The 21,472-nt window shown below is 48.9% G+C and overlaps 3 protein-coding genes across 15 annotated transcripts in view; 2 read left to right on the top strand and 1 right to left on the bottom strand.

Moving 5' to 3' along the window:
• The window catches only part of EEPD1 (endonuclease/exonuclease/phosphatase family domain containing 1), a 114,023-nt gene extending 112,902 nt beyond the window's left edge, over positions 1–1,121 (top strand). Inside the window, exon 8 of the mRNA XM_001501191.4 lies at positions 403–1,121. Coding sequence (XP_001501241.1) covers positions 403–602 — 200 coding nt within the window. The 3' untranslated portion in view covers positions 603–1,121. The remainder of the gene's footprint in view (positions 1–402) is intronic.
• Positions 1,122–14,811: 13,690 nt separating this feature from the next.
• The window catches only part of ANLN (anillin, actin binding protein), a 132,559-nt gene continuing 125,898 nt past the window's right edge, over positions 14,812–21,472 (top strand). For 7 of the 12 annotated variants that reach the window (XM_070264830.1, XM_023639513.2, XM_070264831.1 and 4 more), the window contains exon 1: positions 14,812–15,034. In XM_070264830.1, the coding sequence (XP_070120931.1) occupies positions 14,939–15,034 (96 nt within the window). In that variant the 5' untranslated portion in view covers positions 14,812–14,938. The remainder of the gene's footprint in view (positions 15,035–21,472) is intronic. The other 5 variants (XM_070264834.1, XM_070264837.1, XM_070264839.1 and 2 more) reach the window with 1 other exon arrangement.
• The window catches only part of MATCAP2 (microtubule associated tyrosine carboxypeptidase 2), a 69,334-nt gene continuing 66,388 nt past the window's right edge, over positions 18,527–21,472 (bottom strand). For both annotated transcript variants that reach the window (XM_070264849.1, XM_070264850.1), the window contains one exon: positions 18,527–20,824. In XM_070264849.1, coding sequence (XP_070120950.1) covers positions 20,819–20,824 — 6 coding nt within the window. In that variant the 3' untranslated portion in view covers positions 18,527–20,818. The remainder of the gene's footprint in view (positions 20,825–21,472) is intronic.

Raw genomic sequence — 21,472 nt, forward strand, 5'->3', positions numbered from 1 at the left:
TCCTCTCTTTCTGAATCTTTATTTTTAAAATACCTTTACTTTCTCATAAACCTCTGTGATTTCTTCTTTTTACTCTTTTTACAGAACTTATTCCCCCCTTACTGCCTTTTGGTCCGATTAGAAGAGGTGTGTAGTGAGGAGGAGGTCAACCATAGGCTGACGGGTGTGTGAATGGGCAGGAAGCCTGGACTCAGGTAGCTTCAGTGCCTAAATGGTAGCCCCTCACTTGTCCAGAAAATCAAAGTGGCCGAGACATTCCCTTTGCACAGGCAAGGCAGCTAGCTGAGGAGTGTTGTCAGGGAACCCAGTCCTACAGACGTGCCACCTTGGCCCCACCCATCAGCCTGTGACCCCACCCATCCCCTGTCCTGATCTCTGGGTCTCTTTTCTCTCCCACTTCAGGTCACTGGGCTGTAGTGAGAGAAGGCCTCACGAACCCTTGGATTCCAGATAACTGGTCCTGGGGCGGAGTAGCTTCTGAACACTGCCCTGTGCTAGCTGAGTTTTACACCGAAAAGGACTGGAACAAGAAGGAAGCCCCTCGGAACAGTAATGGGGTCACCGTGGAGCGAAGCGAAGGCAACATTAAGCATGAGCGATGATGACACTGAATGGATTTTCCCAGCCTCTGACCCCGGGGGGACACAGGCAGGGAGCCGGCCCTTCCAGGTGAGGATGCCGAGCCAGAACTGCCTTTCTATCTTCGACCTGACAACATCAGCACCGGGGCCTTAACCTGCCTGCCTTCTTTGTGGACATTTTTGGGCCTCTGATGGGAGAGGAAAGTGCCAGATCGTCAAATCAGAAGCCCAGTGGAGAACGGACATGTCTTCTCATTTGTGGATGCCGCCAACCTCGGCCCACTCCGGCTCACTGTCCGCTGCCACCTGGACCGCGGTACAGAGAGAACAGGAGTGGAGGCCGCCGGAGGCAGAGGAGAGCCATTTCAGGCTGCCGAGGCCTGTGGAGCAAGGCCAGAAGCTCTGGTCTCTGACCTCCGGTCTGTGATGTTCTGACTGCAGATTGCATAAAGCTTTGAACTGGGATGGAGCACTCTTCTCAAGTGTTCTGAGTGGTGATTTTTAGTTTTGTTTTGAAAAAATAAACAGAGGTGAACCTTCCTGGCTGCAGTGAGAGCCTGGGGCTGCGTTCCCCGGCTGCGGGTATTTTGCACCCCCTTCTGATGCATCTGTGAGGCTGTGGCCTGCGGGGTCCTGAACACAATGCACCACTCCCCGCCTCCTTTACATCCCCTGCCTTAGAGAGGTGCCTCTCGCACCCCTATTGACCCCCGAGAGTTGTATAAAATCTTTTTGTGATCGCCTCCCTCCCAGCCCATCCTCCAGCCTCTGACCCCTTTGCTAGACTGTCTGTTATGTTGGCGCACCATTTGTGCCTCTGGTCGCTTAGCCTAGGTTCCCTTGTGCTGGACAAGAATTCTGTGAGCATGATAGCATTTCCTCCCTCCCTCCCTCCCACTCCGGTTTTCAATGAGATTCCCAGCCCAGAGCCTCCCTCTGTTGATTCGGAGGAATATCGTTGATTCTGGACCATCAGAAGCTAAGTGTGGGAGCATCGAGGGAGGGTCTGCTTCTGGGGGGAGGTGTGGACAGGGGGACAAGCACAGTTAACTGCCACTAGGCATCTTTCCCTTAACCACGTTGAGTTCTCCCGTAGGTCCCCATGAGACCAGGATTATAATGCTCATTTCACAGCTGAAGAAACTGAGGCTCAGAAAGCTTAACCTCCTAAGGCTCACACAACCAGTAAGTAAATAGATGGAATCCAAACTCAGTCCAAAGCCCATGGCCCATATCAGTCTAGTTTGCCAGCACTCATGCCGTGGAAGTATCAACACTGATGTGATCGTGTGAGTCGTGAGCCTGGATTACCTGGGTTCTTCCAGTTCACCACAGAAGGTGAGGTGTATTCTTCCATCCACACTGAACACCTGATGTGGACCAGTACCCAGAAACCGCCGTCACTGTGCAGTGTGAACCAGATGACTTGGGCCCCGGGCCAGATGGCCAGTGAACGGCGCCCATTTTCCACCAAAGGTCAGCTGGTTCCAAGGACCATTACTGGTTGTGGGCACAGGAAAGAAGCCCTTTTCTGGGGCTCTGAGGAAACCAGGGCATCAGCCGTGCCCACTCTGAGGGGGCGTCTCTCCCCTGGCTCAGACTGTGCCTCTGGCGGCAGGACACCTGTGACGCGGAGCCTTGACCGAAAGCTAGAATGAAGAGTCATGGCAGGTGGGAAGGGTGCTTCCCCACTTTTAGGGACCTTTGCCCACTTTGTGGGGGCAGACCTTTTTTGGTGCCGCCCCCTGCATCCACCAGCCAGTCGCCCCAACTCCTTTTAGCCAATTGGTTTTTGCACCAAAACTATGGAAAGAAAAGCCTTCTTAAGTGAGATGGGGGAAAAGAAATCTGGTGAAATAACCTTTGTGAAGGTCATTCAGTTTGGGCCACCGGCTGGCGAGCTGAATTGCGGCAGCCACACGTCAGATGCAGAGTGCTCTCGCTTTTCTCCTTCTGATATCCAGCGGTGGTTCAGGAAGCCTGTCTGCAGGGGCAGCTGTTCTTATTCGAGCCACAGCCCCCAGGGCTTTTGCTGTTTTGGGTTTCTTTGTTTTTGTTTTGCTTTGTTTTTTGTCGTGTCTTTAATTAATAGACTTTATTTATTTATTTGTTTGTGAGGAAGATTGGCCCTGAGCTAACATCTGTGGCCAATCTTCCTCTTTTTGCTGAGGAAGACGTCCCTGAGCTGACTTCTGTGCCAGTCTTTCTCTATTTTGTATGTGGAATGCCGCCACAGCATCACAGACTTGATGAGCAGTGCTAGGTCCGTGCCCAGGATCTGAACACATGAACCCTGGGCCACCGAAGCGGAGCACACGCACTTAACCACTATACCACTGGGCCAGCCCCTGGACTTTTTTTAAGAGCAGTTTTAAGTTTATAGAAAACTTGCGCAAAAAGCACAGACAGTTCCCATACTCCCTTCCCCTGTACGGTTTCCCCTATTGTTAACATCGTGCGTTAGTCTGATGCGTGTGTTACCATTGGTGATTTTTATGGTTTTCCATGGAAGATGTCCCTCAGGCTGGGCTCCTTCTAGGGGGTGCCCTGGGCAGGCTGGGGGTCCTCAGGGGACACATCCTGCCAAATGCAGACCAGGGGTGAGCCTGCCAGTGTGTGTGGCATTCTCTGCACGACAGGCTCTGTTTTCTGACCATTGTGCATTTTCTAGGGGCATCCAAACTTTGTACAAATGTGCAAACATCTTGGTACAGCTTTTATTTGTGAATAAAAGATGCACCAATTATTTTAAAAAACCCAATACTGGTACATTATTATTAACTGAAGTCCACAGTTTACATTAGGGTTCACTCTTTATATATTCCATGGGTTTTGACAAACAGTATAATGAAAATATCCACATTACAGTAACATACAGAGTAGTTTTTCCGATCCCCAAAATCCTCTGTGCTCCAACCATTCATCCTCCCTCGCCGTTGGCAACCACAGGTCTTCCTACTGACTCAACAATTTTGCCTTTTCCAGAATATCATATAGTCGGAATCCTGCTGTCTGTAGCCTTGTCAGATCGGCTTCTTCACTTAGCAGCCTGCATTTAAGGTTCCTCTGTGTCTTTGCGTGGCCTGCTAGCTCTTTTCTTGTTATTGCTGAGTGATATTCCATTGTGTGGAATTTGTCTGCCCCTCTTTGGATTCTGTCTAAATTCTCCCCTTCTCCAGTTTCCTCCTACCCACCCCCAGCTCTGTCCACAATGTGGCGTTTCTGCCAGATTCTTTCCTTCCCTCCTTCCTCGCTCTTTTCTTCCTTCTCTTGCCTTCCAGGATTGTCCGAGAAGGGACTCAACTGTGAAGCCGAACTGGGTTTCTGGAAGGGTGGGGGAGGTGAAGGAATTAAGTGCTAGGGAAGCTCTGAAAGGTCCTAGGCGCGAGTTGAAGGCCCGGCATTGCCCCTGGGTCTCGCTATCACAGGAGCCCTCCCCTCCTGCCCCAATAGAACCTTCCTCTCCTACCCGTTGTTTCCCAAGAGGTCCTGTGATCCGAGAGCTCCCATACTCTCTCGGTAGGAGCCAGTCAGCAGGGCCCTCAGCCCTTTCTCAGTTCTGCTGCACCATCCCGGCCCTTTCCTGTCAACAGACTTAGCAGGATGACTCAGAGGGCAGCCAGAAGCCCTCCTGTTCCTCTAACAATTGGGCCCAAGCCATGACTTGCTTACCCCTGCTATGGAGATGTCAAGGGAAGCAAAATGGGCATGGTCCTCCAGAGCGGGCTGCATTCTTCCAAGGCCAGAGAGATGTCGCTTTCTTCTTGGTTTCTTTGAATCCGATGGTTAGAGTTCTCCTACGCAGACACCATCCCACTTGAGTGAGGGAGAACCAGATGCCTGGGTCTCAGAGTCAGTGTCACACCCAGCCTGGCGTATGTCCCTGCCACCTGTGGAATGGGCGGTAGGCACACCTCATCTGAGAGGGCCACCGGGTTTTTTTCCAGAGGAAAGGAACTAACGGCTCCAGCATCACTCGCTAATCTTAAACTGGCTCCCGTTTTCATATAATCCTTGCCCACACTTACTGGCTCCTTACTGTCCTGAGCACGTCACCCTTTTAACTGCTTTATTCCTCAGAAGAGTCCAGTAAAGTTGGTACCATCATCATTTGTGTGTTCCTTTTACAGATGAGGAAACTGAGGCAGGGAGGAGGTGAGAGACGAGGGCCATCGACCAGGAGGGCGGAGCAGATTGGAAGGTAGTTATTCTGGTGCCAATGCTGCACTTGCCCCACTACACTCTGGGCCAGAGTTTGCCCAGTGCCTCTGCTCAGCTTAGCTGGACAAAACTGTCACACTGCAGGCACTGAGAGGTGACACTTCTCACCTGAGGACCCCAGGAGTGGGGTCATTGCTCAGTGGCCACAGGCCTGGGGTTTGGAGCCAGTGCACCTGGCAGCTGAGTCCCAGCCCTGCCGTGTCCAGGCTGCTGGCCCTGCACGTGGGGCTAGTCTGGCTGAGCCACAGTTTTCTTGTCTATTAAATGAGGATGAAACCCCACAGGGTTGCAAAGCATAAATGACCTCTGTAAAGCTCTTAGCACAATGTCTGACATCAAGGGCAGTCACACAACACCTGTGGGGAGCCGTTCGCCCTTAGACAGCGTGAAAGCTCAAAAAGTAGCAGCATTTTTAAAGTTTATTTATTATTGCTTACATTTTATCCGCAGAGTCTCTCTGTTCGCCCTATTGGAACATGGGCTTTGTGGTTTCCCAACAATTTGTAATCCTCTACTGTCCGCTGGCCGTGTTGGGCCCTCAGAAATAAGGGTCCCTGCCCAGTGGGACCTGTCACGTGGACACTGATCATCTGGTCCCCCCATTTCATTGAAAAAGACCCAAAGGCTCTAAGGGTCAAAGCTGCCACTCACAGCGGTGTGTGGCAGAGCAATCAGCAGGAAACTCAATAAATCAGCTCCCAGGGATGGCATACAATACACCTTTGGTTTATTCTGAGCCCAGTTGACAGATGACCACTGGGTAAATGACAGCAGGTGAGGCACTGTCAACATTCCCCAGGGTGCCATTGGATTTAGCTTGCCCAGTCTTCCCAAGGAGCATTTGGAGAGCATGATTTGTGAGCCAACACACTGTGAGATGGCTAAGCCACATGCTGCAGTCAGCGCTCCTGGAGAAAACAGCCAGGAAAGGATCCGAAATGACACAGCCCCAGCCTCAGTGTGGCCCACCACTCTCTCTCTGAGTGCGGAGGCCCCTGAATGCAACAGCGTTTGCCGAGGGCTGCTCCGTCAGTACAGGGACTGAGGTTTGGGGGCGAATGTCTGGGGGGTCGGCCAAGCATCATTGTGAGCACACAGACAGGACACGTGCTCGGTGTGCACACCAGGTCCGTCAGCACATCGCTTGATTCATGAAGGTCGGGCAGCCTGAGCCCTACTTGACCTGGGGAGCGACTGCCGATGGGACCTATTCCAGCCGATGCACTGCCTCTTGAGACGTTTTCTTGGGCTTGATTTCTACTTATTCCCCCTCAGCAAAGGAACACTTGGATGTTTTTAGTTCAAAATGCTAAAAACACAGACCGACTCAGCTCAATCTGGCCTGAAGGTGTGATTTCTGAGGGGGTTCGGGTGGAGCCATCCCCTGTGCCAAGCTGTCTCCTCCATGTCTAGATCTCTCTCTGGACCAGGCGGGAAGCTGTGGGGCACCTTCGAGCAGAGCCTTCGGGACTCGGGCTGAGACTGGATACTTCCTTCTAGGAGCTTCATGAACAGCACCTTCTCCATCCTGCCCGTGCTGCTGGGAGGCGGCCTCCTGGTTAGAATCAAGTAAAAAGGGAAACAGAGGAGAGAGAGAGGGAGAAAGATCTAAAGTCAAAGCATCCATCCATCTCTCCATCCAACAAATATTTGCTGAAGGCCCAATACGTTCCAGATGCTTCAGAAAGTGGTCCCTGTTGTTATAAAGCTTATAGTTTAGAGGAAACAGTTAAATTCATAGCTATTAACACTATTAAAAAACAACAGTTATTAAAATCCATCTAAAAAAGCTGTATGGCAAGTTAGGGAAAAAAATAGCCCCCATTTAAGATAACCCATTTAAATAAAAATTTTTCAATTAGGACCAAAAAAATGGTGCTGATTCCTGAAAAGAAGACCATAGGATGATTGAAAAGACCTCTGTGGCTGGAGCTCACCTCACGAGGCTGAGGGTCGTACAGGACTTGGAGAGAACCATCCAGGTGGTGGTGAGTGGTGGGCTGGAGCTGGCTGACACTTGCTCACTGGAGCTCATTGTTAAATTTTGAGGAATTTTGCGAGCCAGTTGTTAAATCCTTGGTAACTTTAAGTCGCCCTTGGTGGGAGTATTTACACACAGAAATTGGCAAAGGCTATAAATCAAGACACCCTCCCCCCAACCCCAAGAACCGATTGTTAAACTTTACGAGCACGTCTCCAAGTCCAGGGCCTGGTTCTTCAGCGTGAACCATGGCGCGGACATCCAGTTCCTACCCCAGGGGAAGGATGCTCATTCACATCTGGAAAGACATCCAAAGGATGGAGATGCTTCAGTCTGGAAAGACGTAGCCCAATAGATTGTACAAGTAAAGTCTCAAAACAAAACAACACCGCCAAAGCATACTGAGTGAGAAGCTGAGACTTTCTCATCAAACCATGCAATACTTAAAGCAGGGATGCTGCTGTCGGAAAATTAAAACAAGGATCTTCATCTGCGGTTAGTTCAGTCTTTACTATCCTTCCGGCACTCTTCTTCATTGCTGACACTAAGCCTTTTCTTATGGTTTTCCTCCTCCTAAAACCTTCTATCCACTGAAAGCTACCCATCCCTATCACTCTAACCAAACCCCACCCCAACCTCAATCCCCCACCATCTCCAACCCCTCCAGCAGGGCAGCAGCACTAACCAGCAGAACACACACCAGACTAAGCTGGGGCCAGGGCCCTTAACCCTTAGTTGTCTGGACGTCCTGAGGAAGGGAGCCAGGTGTTTGAGCCAGTGGCAGGGGATACCCAGGGGGCTCAGAGCAGCAGCTGTTCCCAACCAGCACTGAAGGGTTTCAACAGTTTGACAACAAGTGCAGCCGTGCCCTCATTGCACCAGCCAGCCTGGCTCTGGAAGGCTGGGTCAGGCAAGGCCCGCCCTCAGGGAGCACCAAGATAGCTGGGGAGACAGACACACAGACACAGGCACACCCGAACTCACAGCTGTGCTCCGAAGGATAGGCAGAACAACAACGAAGGCCCAAAATGAGGGAGCCGCACCACAACACAGCAATGGAAGGAGGGCGGGGGCGAGGCCGAGAATAAAACCTAAGGACAGATGTGTGGTCAGCTTTGGGGAGGGGTCCACTTATAGTCCCGGGGGAGGGGTCTTCAGTCCAAGGAGTTGAGGGGGCAGATCACGCAACACAGTGTGGCTGTGGGACCTTCAGCCAGTGTCTCCTCCCAACCCAAGCAAGTGGAACGATTCATCGGCCATAGGGCTGTGCCAGGAGCCGCACCACCACCCCAAACAGAAACCTTTTATTCCCCATGAGGCTAAAGCCATGCAGTGTCATCTCGATGTACTGAAGCTGTGGATTTTTTACGATTTGGGTATGAAATGCCAGCCCTTTCAACCAAAGCCAAGCTCCCTGAAAATGGGGGGGACCCTGGGAGTGAGCTGCTGGTCCTGCTGACGCCCTGTTTCTCCCGCTGCAGGGGATTCCCGACTGGGCCCCTCTGCCCTGGCACCATCCCGGTGCAGAAGAGCAGGCAGAAGCATGTGTCCCTCTTGGAAAGGACGCCTGCTGACTGTTCCCAGGGGCTCTGGGGATGCACGGTCTTGGAGGTGCGATCTGAACGGTCGCTGATGGCAAAGCTGATGGCAAACAAACGCTGCCTCCTGGGCCCATACTTGGGTTTGGCCAGAGTCACTTCCTTTCTTTTCTCTTCTGACCTCGGGGAGTCCCTGGTGGGAGGATGACCAGGCTAGGCAGGGTTCTGTTTCAGTGGAGCAGGGACCACCACCTCTTGGGTGGCCAATGGAGCAAAGTAAGAAACTTTTTGCAATAAAGAATTTGTCAACCACAAAATTATAATTGACATTTATTGCAGGCTTACTGGGTGCCAGAAATTGCATTAGAAACTTGATGAGTATTTCTCAGATAGTTCCCCAAACAGTTCCATGAGATATGTTTATCAACCAGGATACTGGGTCTCAGAGATGAACAATTTGCCGGAAGCCACTTGGGAGGGGGCAGCTGGATTCAAACTGGCCTGACTCCAAAGCCAGTGTTCTTACCCCTTCTTTCTACTCTATCCTTTTTATGTATATAAAATACCAACACCTCATATATCAAATATCGGGGCTGGTGGGAATAAGAGCATTTTGTCTCTATTTTTTTATCTTAATTTTCCACAGTGAACTTGTAAGCATCACTTTGGCAATCAGAAGGAAAACAAGCCTTTATTATAGTAATGAGCACAAAACTGAACTGAGAGAAAAGGACTAAATGATTTCCCGCAGCTGCAGCCCCCTGGGACCCTCCTTTCCCTGGGGCATGCTGCTGTCCCCACCCCTTCACGTCATCTTTCCTCACTGAATAGTCTTAGGAGAGAGACTGGGCCGCTAGTCTCCTGCAGCAGCCCCTGAGGGAACTGGAGCATCCCCAAGGCGTGACATTCCAGGGCCTGGGCCCTCACTGCGCTTGTCATTAGTTATAAGAACAACCACTTGCTTTCCCCAGGCAGCTCTCCCTACATCAGTAAAGGGGACCTTTCCCATATTCCCAGGTTGCCCAGTTTTAGGGACCTGGGTTATTTCCTAGTGGAATCAGAGAGCTGATGTCACAGATCATACCAAGCAGAGGCTATGTTAGAAAATGGATGCCGACTCAGCACCCTCAGGCCAGATGGGTGAGGAAATTCTTCAAAGCAAGTGCCTGGTGGCCCTTGTCAGTCGGAGCCAACGGCTCCCAGGGCAGGGAGCAGCCTCTCCTGCCATGTTGGGACAAGCTGGGGGCTGCTGAGGGGCAGCTCTCTGCTGTTTGAGTTGACAGGAGACGGGCAGACGGACTTCAGGCTCCCAGATGTGGCATTGTAAGTGTCATCATCACTTGGCTAACAGTGGGCACATTTAGCCTCTGAAAATCTCGTTCCCAGCTAGGCTGAGGAAGGTGGAGCCTTTCCCCAACAGAGCATTAGGCCGTGGAAACAGCTGAGCCAAAAGGCTTTCCATTTGGAGCCTGGTCTATGGTGGGCACTGGGCCTCCTGGGCTCTTCCCCGCTGGGCCTGACCCCCAGCCTTGGCTGCGATCCTTTGGCCCAGAAGGTAGAATTTTCATAAAACTTACAGAACTAGAAGCTCAAGTTTTCTAGAAGCTTTAAGATTAATTAATAAATGGATGGTCTGTCTCTTCCCCCTTCCCCTGCATAGTAAATAGGAGAGGATTGAGCAGAGCTTGAAATCCAAAGGGCACTTACATTTGCAAAGTGTAGATAGTTTTTGAAGCTGGGTGAGGGGAACAGAGGTTCATTACACTCTTGTTTCTACTTTTGTGTGTATTTGAAATGTTCCATAATCACAATGAAATAAATGCATAAATAATAAAAGGCCCAAGACAATAGGACATTTATCCTTTTTAATAGAATAAATATTACATTCCCCTGTAGACCAAGTGTGCTGAAGTTCTCACAGTAGAGGTGGATACACGTGGAAGGGGTTGACTCCTATCATTCTTTCTCTTTGTGCCACCCTTGAAGTGGTACTTTGCTAGGAAGGAGTCACTGAAAGTGATCACGTGTCTTATTCTAGGATGGGGAAATTAAAATATATGTATTTGGAAGTTAAATTAAAAATACCAGAGAGAAGAGAAGAAAGTGATATTTAAAAGCCTTGGGTTGCTGTTCATTCATTAATCACACATTGTGCCCCCATCAGACTAGGCAGTGGGGGCGGGGCGGGGTGGGGCGGGGGTGGAGGGGGGAGGGGGCAGGAAGAGCCTCAACAGGGCCTCTTGCAGTTGCAAGGACCTGCACGTGTGGGATCTCCTGTGTCCTCCACTCTCCTCAGCCTGGGACGAGGAGGCAGCAGGGTCTCCTCCGCAGAGGTGGCTGGCAGTGCTCTGAGTCCCAGGCCATGAGAAACCTTGTCTCTCCCTCCTGGCCCTGAAAAGCGTCCCACAGCAGCCAGGCAAAGCGATTGTTTCTGCATCTTCCATCGCTTGTGAGAAAACCATGGGCCCCTTTAATAAAATTGAACCCTGGGGATGCCCGGAGATGGCGCTCCACTGCGAGAGGACCAGCCCCTCGGCCCAGCTCTCTGCCCGGAGTCTCCTCTCTGCTGCCACCGTGCTAGCCTCACCTCACCCCTTGAATGCCCCCACTGCACAGCTGAGCCCAGGCTGGGGCAGGTTAACCAGGCTTCACCAAAGGCTTATGCAGGATGAAGAAATAACCCAGGGACTCCTAAAAGCTGATTTATGTGGCCTAAGGTAAAGCTTCCTCATCTTCAGCTTGTGGGGGCAGATGGGGTCTCCCTGCCTGGTCCCACCTGGCAGAGGCCAGCAGCCCCTGCCTTTTGGAAAGACCCTTAGGTAGGTCTGGACAACTCGAAGGAGGTCCAGAGTGAGGACAGAGTGGACAGTGTGAGCTCCTGCCGTCTGAGGCTGTGGTCTGAGCCACATTCTTCCTGACACCTAGTCCCTTTCCCTCTTGATAGGCCCCAGCGATAGCCTGAGGGCGGTGGGGGCAGGGAGCTGAGAAGAGGGGGCAGCTGTCCTGAGGGGAGGAGGGAAGGGGCTCGGAGGGAAGGGGCACTGCCTGCCCTGGAGGGTCCACCTGGCCAGGCGACTTACACAGCTACCTTAGGACATTCTTCCAGGATTTGAGGCTGATGCCATCGCCCCCATTTTACAGTTAAGTAACCTACCTGGGCCTCGGTCAGTAAGTGACTAAGTCAGGATTCCAACTCAGCCTGTCTGACTCCAAAGGCCTTGTTTTAAAGGTTCTTTAGGGGCGAGGTTCACAATTAGGAATAAACACAGAAAAACTTGTACAGCAGAGATATAAAGTGCTGAGTGAATCAAAGGAGGGAGAGAGCGTGTTTTCACCCGGGGGCAAATCTGAGGAGTCTTCATGGGGAAGGTGTCCCTTGAGCTGGGACTTGAAGGGGTAGGATGGGGGATAGTGGGCGAGCAGGAGGTGGCATTCTAGACAAGGGGCTCAGAGAGGGCAAGGGTGTGAGGGGAGGAAGCCTTGAGTATAGCGCACTCTCGCAAGAGGTTATGATGTCTTGTGGGGAGATGACTAAACGGAGCAAAGGCCGAACCTTAAGAGGCGGCTGGCTAAGGAACCGAGAGGGTATCCTGGAGGCCCTGGGGAGCTCCTGCAGGCTTTGTGCAAAGCAGTCAGAGGAAGAGGCTGCAGCCACAGCGCCTAGGGGAACCTGGCGGGGAAAGTGTGGGGATGGAGCATTTGTAAGGTTCTCTATTGCTGCATGCTGCCTCTGCTAAGGTGTTTGTAGAGCAGGTGAACCAGGGGGTAGTCACCCTCCTGGGGCAGCAGTATGCATGGAGCATGTGCAGGGGTGGGCCCTAGGGGGCAGTGTTAAGTGGCAGAAGTTCCAGTCCTGACTCTACCCTGACCAGCTAGGGCAACCACTGGGGGACGTGGCTCGACCATACTAAGCTCCACGGGTGCTGGAGCCATGGCTGTCTTTGGTAATCGCGCTGACTTACCTGTAAAGGGGATAATTTCATCCACATCAGGGATGTAGGGAGACACAACTGAGGTCGGATTTTGAAGCACTAACCGTGAAGCCTGGTGTGCAGGGAGCGCGAGGCATGTGTGGCAGAGCCAGCTGGCTATGGGTACCTTGTGGTTTCTCGCACCATCTCACCCTGCACAACAAATGTCGCTTTGAGGTTTCGAAGAGCTTGGTCTTTGTTAGGCTAAGATTTAAAAAGTCAGGAAAAGGATCAGGTTTGAGGAAAGACTCTGAGCTCTGTTTTGGACAAGTTGAGCTCTGGTGGCTGTAGGACGAGTGTCCAGGCATTTGAGATTGGGCAGGGAAACCTGCCCTTCCAGAGCCTTCCATGACAGGTCTCCTGTGCTCCCATCAAGGCTGGGACATCCCTCCAGGAGGACACACATCGTTTCAGGATACCTTTGTTCCAGGCCTGCCTACCAGCCAAGACTGTGCACATCCAGAGAAGCAGGGAGAAGTCTGGCCCGGTCTTGGAGATAATCACATTAATAATGATGACAGTGGTGACTTATTAACAGGCGTCCTGTTACCTTGTGTAATGTGTTGAATTATGTCCCCCAAAAGATATGTTGAAGTCCTAACCCCCAGTTCCTCAGAATGGGACCTTATCTGGAAATGGGGTCATCGCAGACATAATTAGTTAAGATGAGGCCACGCTGGAGTAGAGTGGGCCCTTCATCCAATATGGCTGGGGTCCTCATGAGAAGAGGAGAGGACAGAGACACATGGAGAGGAGGCCACGTGATGACAGAGGCAGAGGTTGGAGTGATGCATCCACAAGCCAAGGAGGGCCAAGGGTTGTGAACAGCAGAAGCCGGAAGAGGCAAGGAAGGATTCTCCCCCGGAGGCTTCAGAGGGAGCGTGGCCCTGAGGACACCTTGACTTTGGACTTCTAGCCTCCGGAGCTGTGAGACGATACATTTCCGTTGCTTTAAGCCACCCGGTTTGTCCTACTTTGTTACAGCAGCCTCAGGAAACTAACACAGATTATCATCTCTGCATCCCCAGAACGTGGCTCATCATAGCATTTGGGGAGTAAAGGAAGGGATGAATGAAGCTTCGGGAGGGATGATGGGGGTGTAAGCACCAAGGAGAAGTGTGAGGCGAGGGAGGGGAACTACTCAGCCCCCAAATGTCCAGTGGAATGTGGCTCTACTCACCCTCCCAGGAACGGCGGCAGACAGGCCTGGGGCTAGTGCAGGCCACAGGGGCAGGTCCCCACCAGCTCACCTCTGCTGGCCTTGTCAGCCAGGGCAGGTCCTGAGGGGCAGGGAGAGGGTGGAGCGTAGAGAAGGCCCTGGAGGTGACCCGTGGAGCTGGTTTCTCACCTCACGGGTGTCCCCTGCCCCACCCTGCCCTCCCCTCGACTCCCTGGACTCTCTGCAGTATCTGCATTTGAGCAGCAGAGCTCTTCCTCTGACGTCCGTCCACCCCTGGGGGGCAGGACCCTGGAATCGTGCCAGGCGGAGCTGCAGGCCCCAGCAAGTTTGGGGGTCCTGGTGGGAGGAGGGGAAGGGAAGCCCCGAGGAGCACAAAAAGCTTAAGTGTAATGGGTGTTATGGGCCCAGACTCTTGTTTAAATCCATCTGGAATGTACTATTGGTGTGACTTTGGGTAAGTTACTTGACCTCCCTGAGCCTCAGTGTCTTTATCTGAAAAATGGGAATATTTCTGCCTATCTTGTAATATTATCACAAAGATGAAATGAAATATTGAATGTGTTTGGCACGTAATCATCATCAGCACCATTGTCATCATCATGATGATCTTCCATGGAACCCAAGCTTCTCTGGGAGAACGACTGGAGTGCAGGGGGGAATGGCAGGGTTTGGGGAGTTCCCAGACCACATCTCTAGGCATCAGTGATAAGGTGGCCAGGCAGGATGGCATTGAGAAATGGCAATGTGGCATCCCAGCGGAGATGAGGGTGATATGCCATTGAATCCTGGCTGTTACACAGAGCTGAGCAATGGCCAGTGGTGGCAAAGATACAGTGACAGCCCCCAGCCAAGCACGGGGAGGCCCCTTTGTGTGAACCAATACCATAAAGATGGACATGAGTTCAGATGCCAGGGCCTGACTGAGAGTGGGGCAGGGAGAGGAAACCACCACTGAAAACCAGGCCTAGGGCCTGAAAGCAGAGGCAGGAGGACCCTTACTGGAAGGAGTTGGCTGGGCATAAAAGAGGCCACCAGTGGGGGTGGAGTGATGACCCTGACTTTCATGGGGCACTTTTGGTTCTGGGGGTGCTTAATGGTGTCTGCTTAGCCAGTGGAGCTCCAATCAATAGTCAGTGATGGAAGATGGACTCGCCTAAGTGCCCCGCTGACTTCCATTATGATGAATTATTTAATTAAATGATGATTGTTAGGGGGTGGGGAGCATTAAGGACTCAGGATTTACTGCGATAAAGGAGTGCGATTGGCCTGGGACATGTCAAGCAGATAAGGAGGGCAGTGGAAAACAAGTGGCCTTGACAAAGGCAGGCGGAGCTAATGCAAAAGGGACAGGCCAGGGAGCATTTGCTGTAGCTTCCTGCTTTCTGGACACTGCTTGGGAGGCTGAGTAGCTGAGGCTGACCTGGGAGTCGGTCTTGCCCCAACAGCACACAGAAGGAGGAAAGCAGATGGCAGAGAGCCAGGGCTGGCCAGGCCCCCTAGCCACTGCAGGCCAGGGGCGCAGGTGCAGCCTGGAGCAGCAAGGACAAGCTTCAAAGGCAAAGGTGAGGTGTTGTCTGGGGTACCAGGGCCTCTGGCTCTTGCTTCCCAGAGTATCTCCAGGTCATCTCTTCTCCCCTTGAGGAGGTGGGGCTGGAGCAGCCACGCTCTCTTTTTCTCTGATCTGGGTGTCTGGGTGGTCAGGCTGGGCTTGGTGACATGGAAAATTCGGGTCCATAGAGCAGTGAAGTTCAAAGGCCTGCTACAGAGAGCAGCAGGAAAAGAGGATGTTGCTTTGTCCCTGGAGAGCCCTGTCCTTGTGTGGAGGTGGTTCCTGGCGGCCTGACCAGGAGGGAGAGGGGAAGAGGAGAGAGAAAAGGCCTCAGAAGAGACCTCCCACCGGCTGTGTTCTCCTGAGTTTGGGCGTCCAACCACATCGGGCAGGCTTCACTTGGTGCTTTTGGTTCTGGGGAGCCTCATAGTGTCTGTTTCGCAAGCGGAGCTCCAATCAATAGTGAGGGAAGATGGACTGGTCTAAGCGCCCTGCTGGATTCCATTATGAAGGATTATTTAATTAAATGGTTGCTGTTGGGGGTGGGGAGCATTAAGGACTCGGGTTTACTGTGAGGGTGGGTGAGTGCAGTTGGCTGGCATTGTGTGATTGCGTTAGAACCCGGGCTTTGGATGGAGCCTGAGTTTGCACCTGGAGGAGGGTGTCCCGCCCCCGGGCCAGGCTCGCTGTGTATCCTGCGGTAGTTTCTTTGTTCTGAGTTCTACAATGTCCTGAAGTGGCATTTTTACACAGAGATTCCAGAGATGGCTTTACCTCTCAGCCAACGGGGCACCATCCCTGTCCTATGCTTTGAGGGATCCTATGAATTTTCTGGGCTATAAAAATCCCCCGAGTTCACCGACTCTAAAAGCCCAACGACAAGGAGTCAGGAAATGCCAGGACAAGGCCCAGCTGTGCCACAGATTTGCTGGGCACTGGTGGGCAAACTGAGAACCACATTTCCCCGCCTTCAGTTTCCTTCCTGCCCCAAAGTGTTCTATCTGGCTGAGCTATCAGACAAAGAGACTCTCTCTCCGGGGCAGTGGGCCTCCCACTGTGGTGCGTGGAAGAGCTGCCCTCACAGCTTCCTGGCATGCACGTACCTCAGTCCTAACCAGAGTCTGAGGGTGGAAAGCTGAGTCAGTCTGGCCTATGGCCCAGCTGATCTACGAGATTCACACGTTGAGAAACACCGATGTGGAGGGGACTTTGTTAAGACAGAGTGCCTAGCAATGTGGCTGAAATCTACTATAAATAATGCTACACAGAGGCGGGGGTGACGAAACCATGAAGAGGAAATTTTATCAGAATTTTAGTGTGGCTTTCAGTGACTACGTGAAGGATTCCTTTGGCAGGGACAGTCACTCCCGGGGTCTATGCAGGGAGCTGAACAAGTGAAGGATAAAGACTGACAAACAGCAGGAGAAACACTGGCCCTGTGGCTGTCTATTAAGAGTCTGAGGCCTCGGCTTGCTGTCCCAATGGAGCTGACAGCAGATCTTTTCATTAATTACCAAACACACGACCAGTTTTCGAAGACTGAGGTTGAGTAAATCCTCACTACTTATAGAACTGGTAAGCAACTGGGGCTCCAGGAATGTTTTTGAACTTTTCTTCTGAATTTCCCTGAACATCATCTTTCATCATTTACTTATCCAGGTCCAAATTATCAGAGAACTTTCTAGATTTTTTCATGTTTATCTCGCAGAGGAGTCTCATGGGCCTGCTAGCAAGCAGAAGTCAGACTGAGTCATTTTGGTGCTGAGGCCAACTAGGCACAGAGAAAGCATGGGAGGGTCAGACCCACGAGCCTTCACAGGCAGCTTCCAGATGGACCTGGAGGCAAGGGCCCCAATTCTCATCCTCTGCACACAGTATGTTCCTGTTCTCAAAGCCTTGAATTGTCTCTGACAAATCTAGTCACATATCTAACCCCTAAACACCTCAGATGTTTGCCCAAAGGCCCTGGGGAATCCCTGGAGACCTGTTTACCTGGGGCTGTGGGGTGAGAGGGAGACAGACCTCTGTGTGACTTCCAGTATTTCATTTGAGGACAGCCCAGAAGCTTAAAGGGTCTGAAGGCTGCATTGTTACTGGGTATCTCGGGTCTGGGACAGAAGACTTGAAGACGCCACAGAGCTGTTGTGTATCAAAGCAAGGTGGGACTTGAGATTAGAAATCCCAAATTCCCTAGCCTTGTTGGTGATTCAGAAACAATGGGGACCTCAGTGTGTGGGCCATTGTTAGCTGTTGAGCTGAGAAATCTCTTGTGGGAGGATTTGGTGTCTTTCCCCAATATCCCCTTTTCTCTCATTTCTCTAAAAGGAAAACACTGGTTTTACTGAGAAGTGTCTTAGGTAATTACGTTAGGAAGCTGTGGTAAGATAAAATAGCATCTGAATTTCAAATTGCTCACATCTCAAGTGGATATTGCGTGTTTCAGACAGACACATTAAAATGTTATTGAAGATCTCTCTCAAGACTGTAAATAGTATATAATACACTTTAGCATATAGTATACTCTGTATATATATATACAGAGTATGACAATTGCTTTTCAGCCCAACTCATCTCAAGGAATTTTATGACAAACGTCAGCAAGAGATTTAAATTGGACAGAAGAGGAAGCAGATTTTGGAACAGGCCTGCAGGAGACTTCAGTAACCCCTTCTCTTGAGCTCTTTAAGGTGACACATATATCTTTAAGAGAAGAGTTAGGTTTGCTTAAAATTAGAGTGTAGGTTTGGGGTTAACTCCAGGGGTCAACCAGCATGATTAGTCATGCAGAGGGCCTACAGCCTAAAATAAAATACTGAAATCAGGGAGAAGAGCTGAGAGAGAGGTAAAAAGAAGAGCCTGTGGTCCCTCTAGTGGACAGTTGTGGAGTGGCACTCAGAAAGTCACTGGAGAACTCTTGCTGGTGCTCAAATAACTCACCAGAAAGAGAATTAGGTCTTTCAACACAAAAAAGTCTTCCTAAATCCAGGAAGGCCAGTTTACCCATAAGATCCAAGCTATTTAATTTCCTTGGAGATAATAAAGTAATTGACTGGGAAAGTGCTGTAAATATGATAGAGACTATTTCAAAAAGGCAAGAAAACCAAGTATCTAGTTTAGATTTATCTAAATTTGAGATATTTACACCGTAGGTCATCACAAACTTGCCACTCTTAAGAACTTTGATATACATAGTGTTGGGACTTTCTCAGGTTTATCTCATCCCCATGATGGAAAAAAAAAATCTCCAAAGCTCTACAATCTCTTGAAATTATCACCCACTGAAATTCCACCTATTTTTTTAAAGCCCTCATAACTTCATTTACAGAGTTCATATCATAGAATAATCTCCAAGATATATTAAATAGAAAAATCACAATACAGAAAAATATGTGTAGTAATCTGCCATTTGTGCTAAAAATAAAGCAGAGAATTTTTACATATTTGATTGTACATGCACAAAATATCTTTGGAAGGACACAAACACACACACACACACACACAACTATTGAAGTTGGTTGCCTCGCTTTCCCCCAGCTTTATTGAGATATGATTCACATATAACATTGTTTAAGGTGTACAACATGATGATTTGATACACTTACATATTATGAAATGATTACCACAGTAAGATTAGTTAACACCTCCATTGCCTTGCATAATTACCATTTCCTTTTTGTGGCGAGAATACTTAAAAGATCTACTCTTCTAGCAACTTCCAAGTATATAATGCAGTATTGTTAACTATAATCACCATGCTGCACATTAGGTGTTCCAGTAATAACTGGAAGTTTGTACCCTTTGACCAACTTCTCCCCATCTCCCCACCTAGCCTCTGGCAACCATCATTCTACTCTGTTTCTATGAGATCAGCTCTTTTAGATTCCACATAAAGTGATATACAGTATTTGTCTTTTTCTGACTTATTTCATTTAGCATAATGCTGTCCTTTCTCGTGGCTGAATAAGGTCCCTTGTGTGTGTATACGTATACCACATCTTCTTGATCCACACATCTTTTGACCGACACTTAGGTTGTTTCCACATCTTGGCTATTGTGAATGCTGCTGCAGTGAACACAGGAGCGCAGATAGCAATTTGAGATCCTGTTTTCATTTCCTTTGACTATATATCCAGGGATTGCTGGATCATATGGTAGTTCTATTTTTAGTTTTTGAGGAATCTCCATATTGTTTTCCATACTTGCTGTATCGATTTAGATTCCCACCAACAGTGTTCAAGGGGTCCCTTTTCTCCACATCCTCACCAACACTTGTTATCCCTTGTCTTGTTGATAATAACCATTCTAACAGGTCAGAGGTGATATCTCGTTGTGGCTTTGATTTCCATTTCCCTGATGATTAGGGATGTGGGGCATCTTTAAATGTCTATGTTGGTGATTTGTGTCTTCTTTGGAAAAATGTCTATTTAGTTCTTCTGCCCATTTTTAAATCAGATTGTTTCATTTTTTGCTATCAAGTTGTATGAGTTCCTCACATATTTTGGATATTAACCCCTTATCAGATGTAAGATTTCAAATATTTTTTCCCATTCCATAAGTTGCCTTTCCATTTTGTTGATTCTTCTGCTGTGCAGAAGCTTTTTAGTTTGATACAGTCCCACTTAGTTATTTTTGCTCTTGTTACTCATACTTTTGGTGTCATATCCAAAATATTATTGCCAAGACCAGTGTCAAGGAGCTTTTCCACTACGTTTTCTTCTATGAGTTTTATGGTTTCAAGTCTTGTTTGTCTTTAATCCATTTTCAAGTTAATTTTTGTGAGTGGTGTAAGACAGGAGTCCAATTTCATTCTTCTGCATGTGAATATCCAATTTTCCCAACACCATTTATTGAAGAAACTATCCTTTCCCCATTGGGTATTCTGGGCTCTCAATTTTGTTCCATTGGTCTATGTGTCTTTTTTTTTTTTCTTTTCTTTAGGAAGACTGGCCCTGAGCTAACATCTGTGCCCATCTTCCTCTACTTTATATGTGGGATGCCTACCACAGCATGGCTTGCCAAATGGTGCCATGTCTGCACCCGGGATCCAAACTGGCAAACCCGGGGCTGCCAAAGCAGAACGTGTGCACTTAACCGCTATGCCACTGGGCTGTCCCCTATGTATCTATTTTTATGCCAGTACCATACCGTTTTATCATAGCTTTGTGGTATAGTTTGAAATCAGAAAGCATGATGCCTCCAGCTTTTTTGTTTTCTCAGGATTGCTTTGGCTATTCAGGATCTTTTGTGGTTCTAAACAAATTTTAGGATTTCTTTTCTATTTCTGTAAAAAATGCCATGGGAATTTTGGTAGGGATTGTATTGAATCTATAGATGGCCTTGGGTAGGATGGACATTTTAATAATATTAATTCTTCTGATTCATGAACACGGGTTATCTTTCCATTTATTTGTTTCATCTTCAATTTCTGTCATAAAAGTCTTGTACTTTTAAGTATATAGATCTCCTTGGCTAAGGAGACACACCACACTCTATTAATGTGGTGTCTTACATTTATTGATTTGTGTATGTTGAACCAGTCTTGCATCCCAGGGATTAATGCCACTTGGTCATGGTGTATAATCCTTTTAATATTCTGATGCATTAGGTTTGCTAATATTTTGTTGAGAATTTTTGCATCTATATTAATCAGGGATATTGGCCCGTAGTTTTCTCTTCTAGCAGTGTCTGTGTCTGGTTTTCATATCAGAGTAATGCTGGCCTCCTAGAATGAGTTTGGGAGTGTCCCTCCTCTTCAACTTTTTGGAAGAGTTTGAGAAGGAGTGGCATTAATTCTTCTTCAAATCTTTGGTAGAAAAAGAGAGAAGGCTCAAATAAATAAAATTATAAATGAAAGAGGATAAATTACAACAGATACCACAGAAACACAAAAGATTATGAGAATATTATGAAAAACTATATGCCAGCAAACTGGACGATCTAGAAGAAATAGATAAATTCTTAGACTCTTACAACTTCCCAAGACTGAATCAAGAAGAAATAGGGAATCTGAATAGACCAATCACAAGTAAAGAGATTGAAACAGTTATCAAAAACCTCCCCAAAAATAAAAGTCCAGGACCAGACGGCTTCTCAGGAGAATTCTACCAAACATTCAAAGAAGATTTATTACCCATTTTTCTCAAACTATTCCAAAAAATCGAGGAAGAGGGAAATATTCCTAACACATTCTATGAGGCCAACATCACCCTGATACCAAAGCCAGAGAAGGACAACACAAAGAAGGAAAATTACAGGCCAATATCACTGATGAACATAGATGCCAAAATCCTGAACGAAATATTGGCAAACCAAATACAGCAATACATTAAAAAGATCATACACCATGATCAAGTGGGATTCATACCAGGGACACAAGGATGTTTCAACATCTGCAAATCAATCAAGGTGATACAGCACATTAACAAAATGAGGAACAAAACCACATGATAAT

This window comes from Equus caballus, chromosome 4, assembly GCF_041296265.1.
Source record: "Equus caballus isolate H_3958 breed thoroughbred chromosome 4, TB-T2T, whole genome shotgun sequence".
Classification (NCBI taxonomy): Eukaryota; Metazoa; Chordata; class Mammalia; order Perissodactyla; family Equidae; genus Equus; species Equus caballus.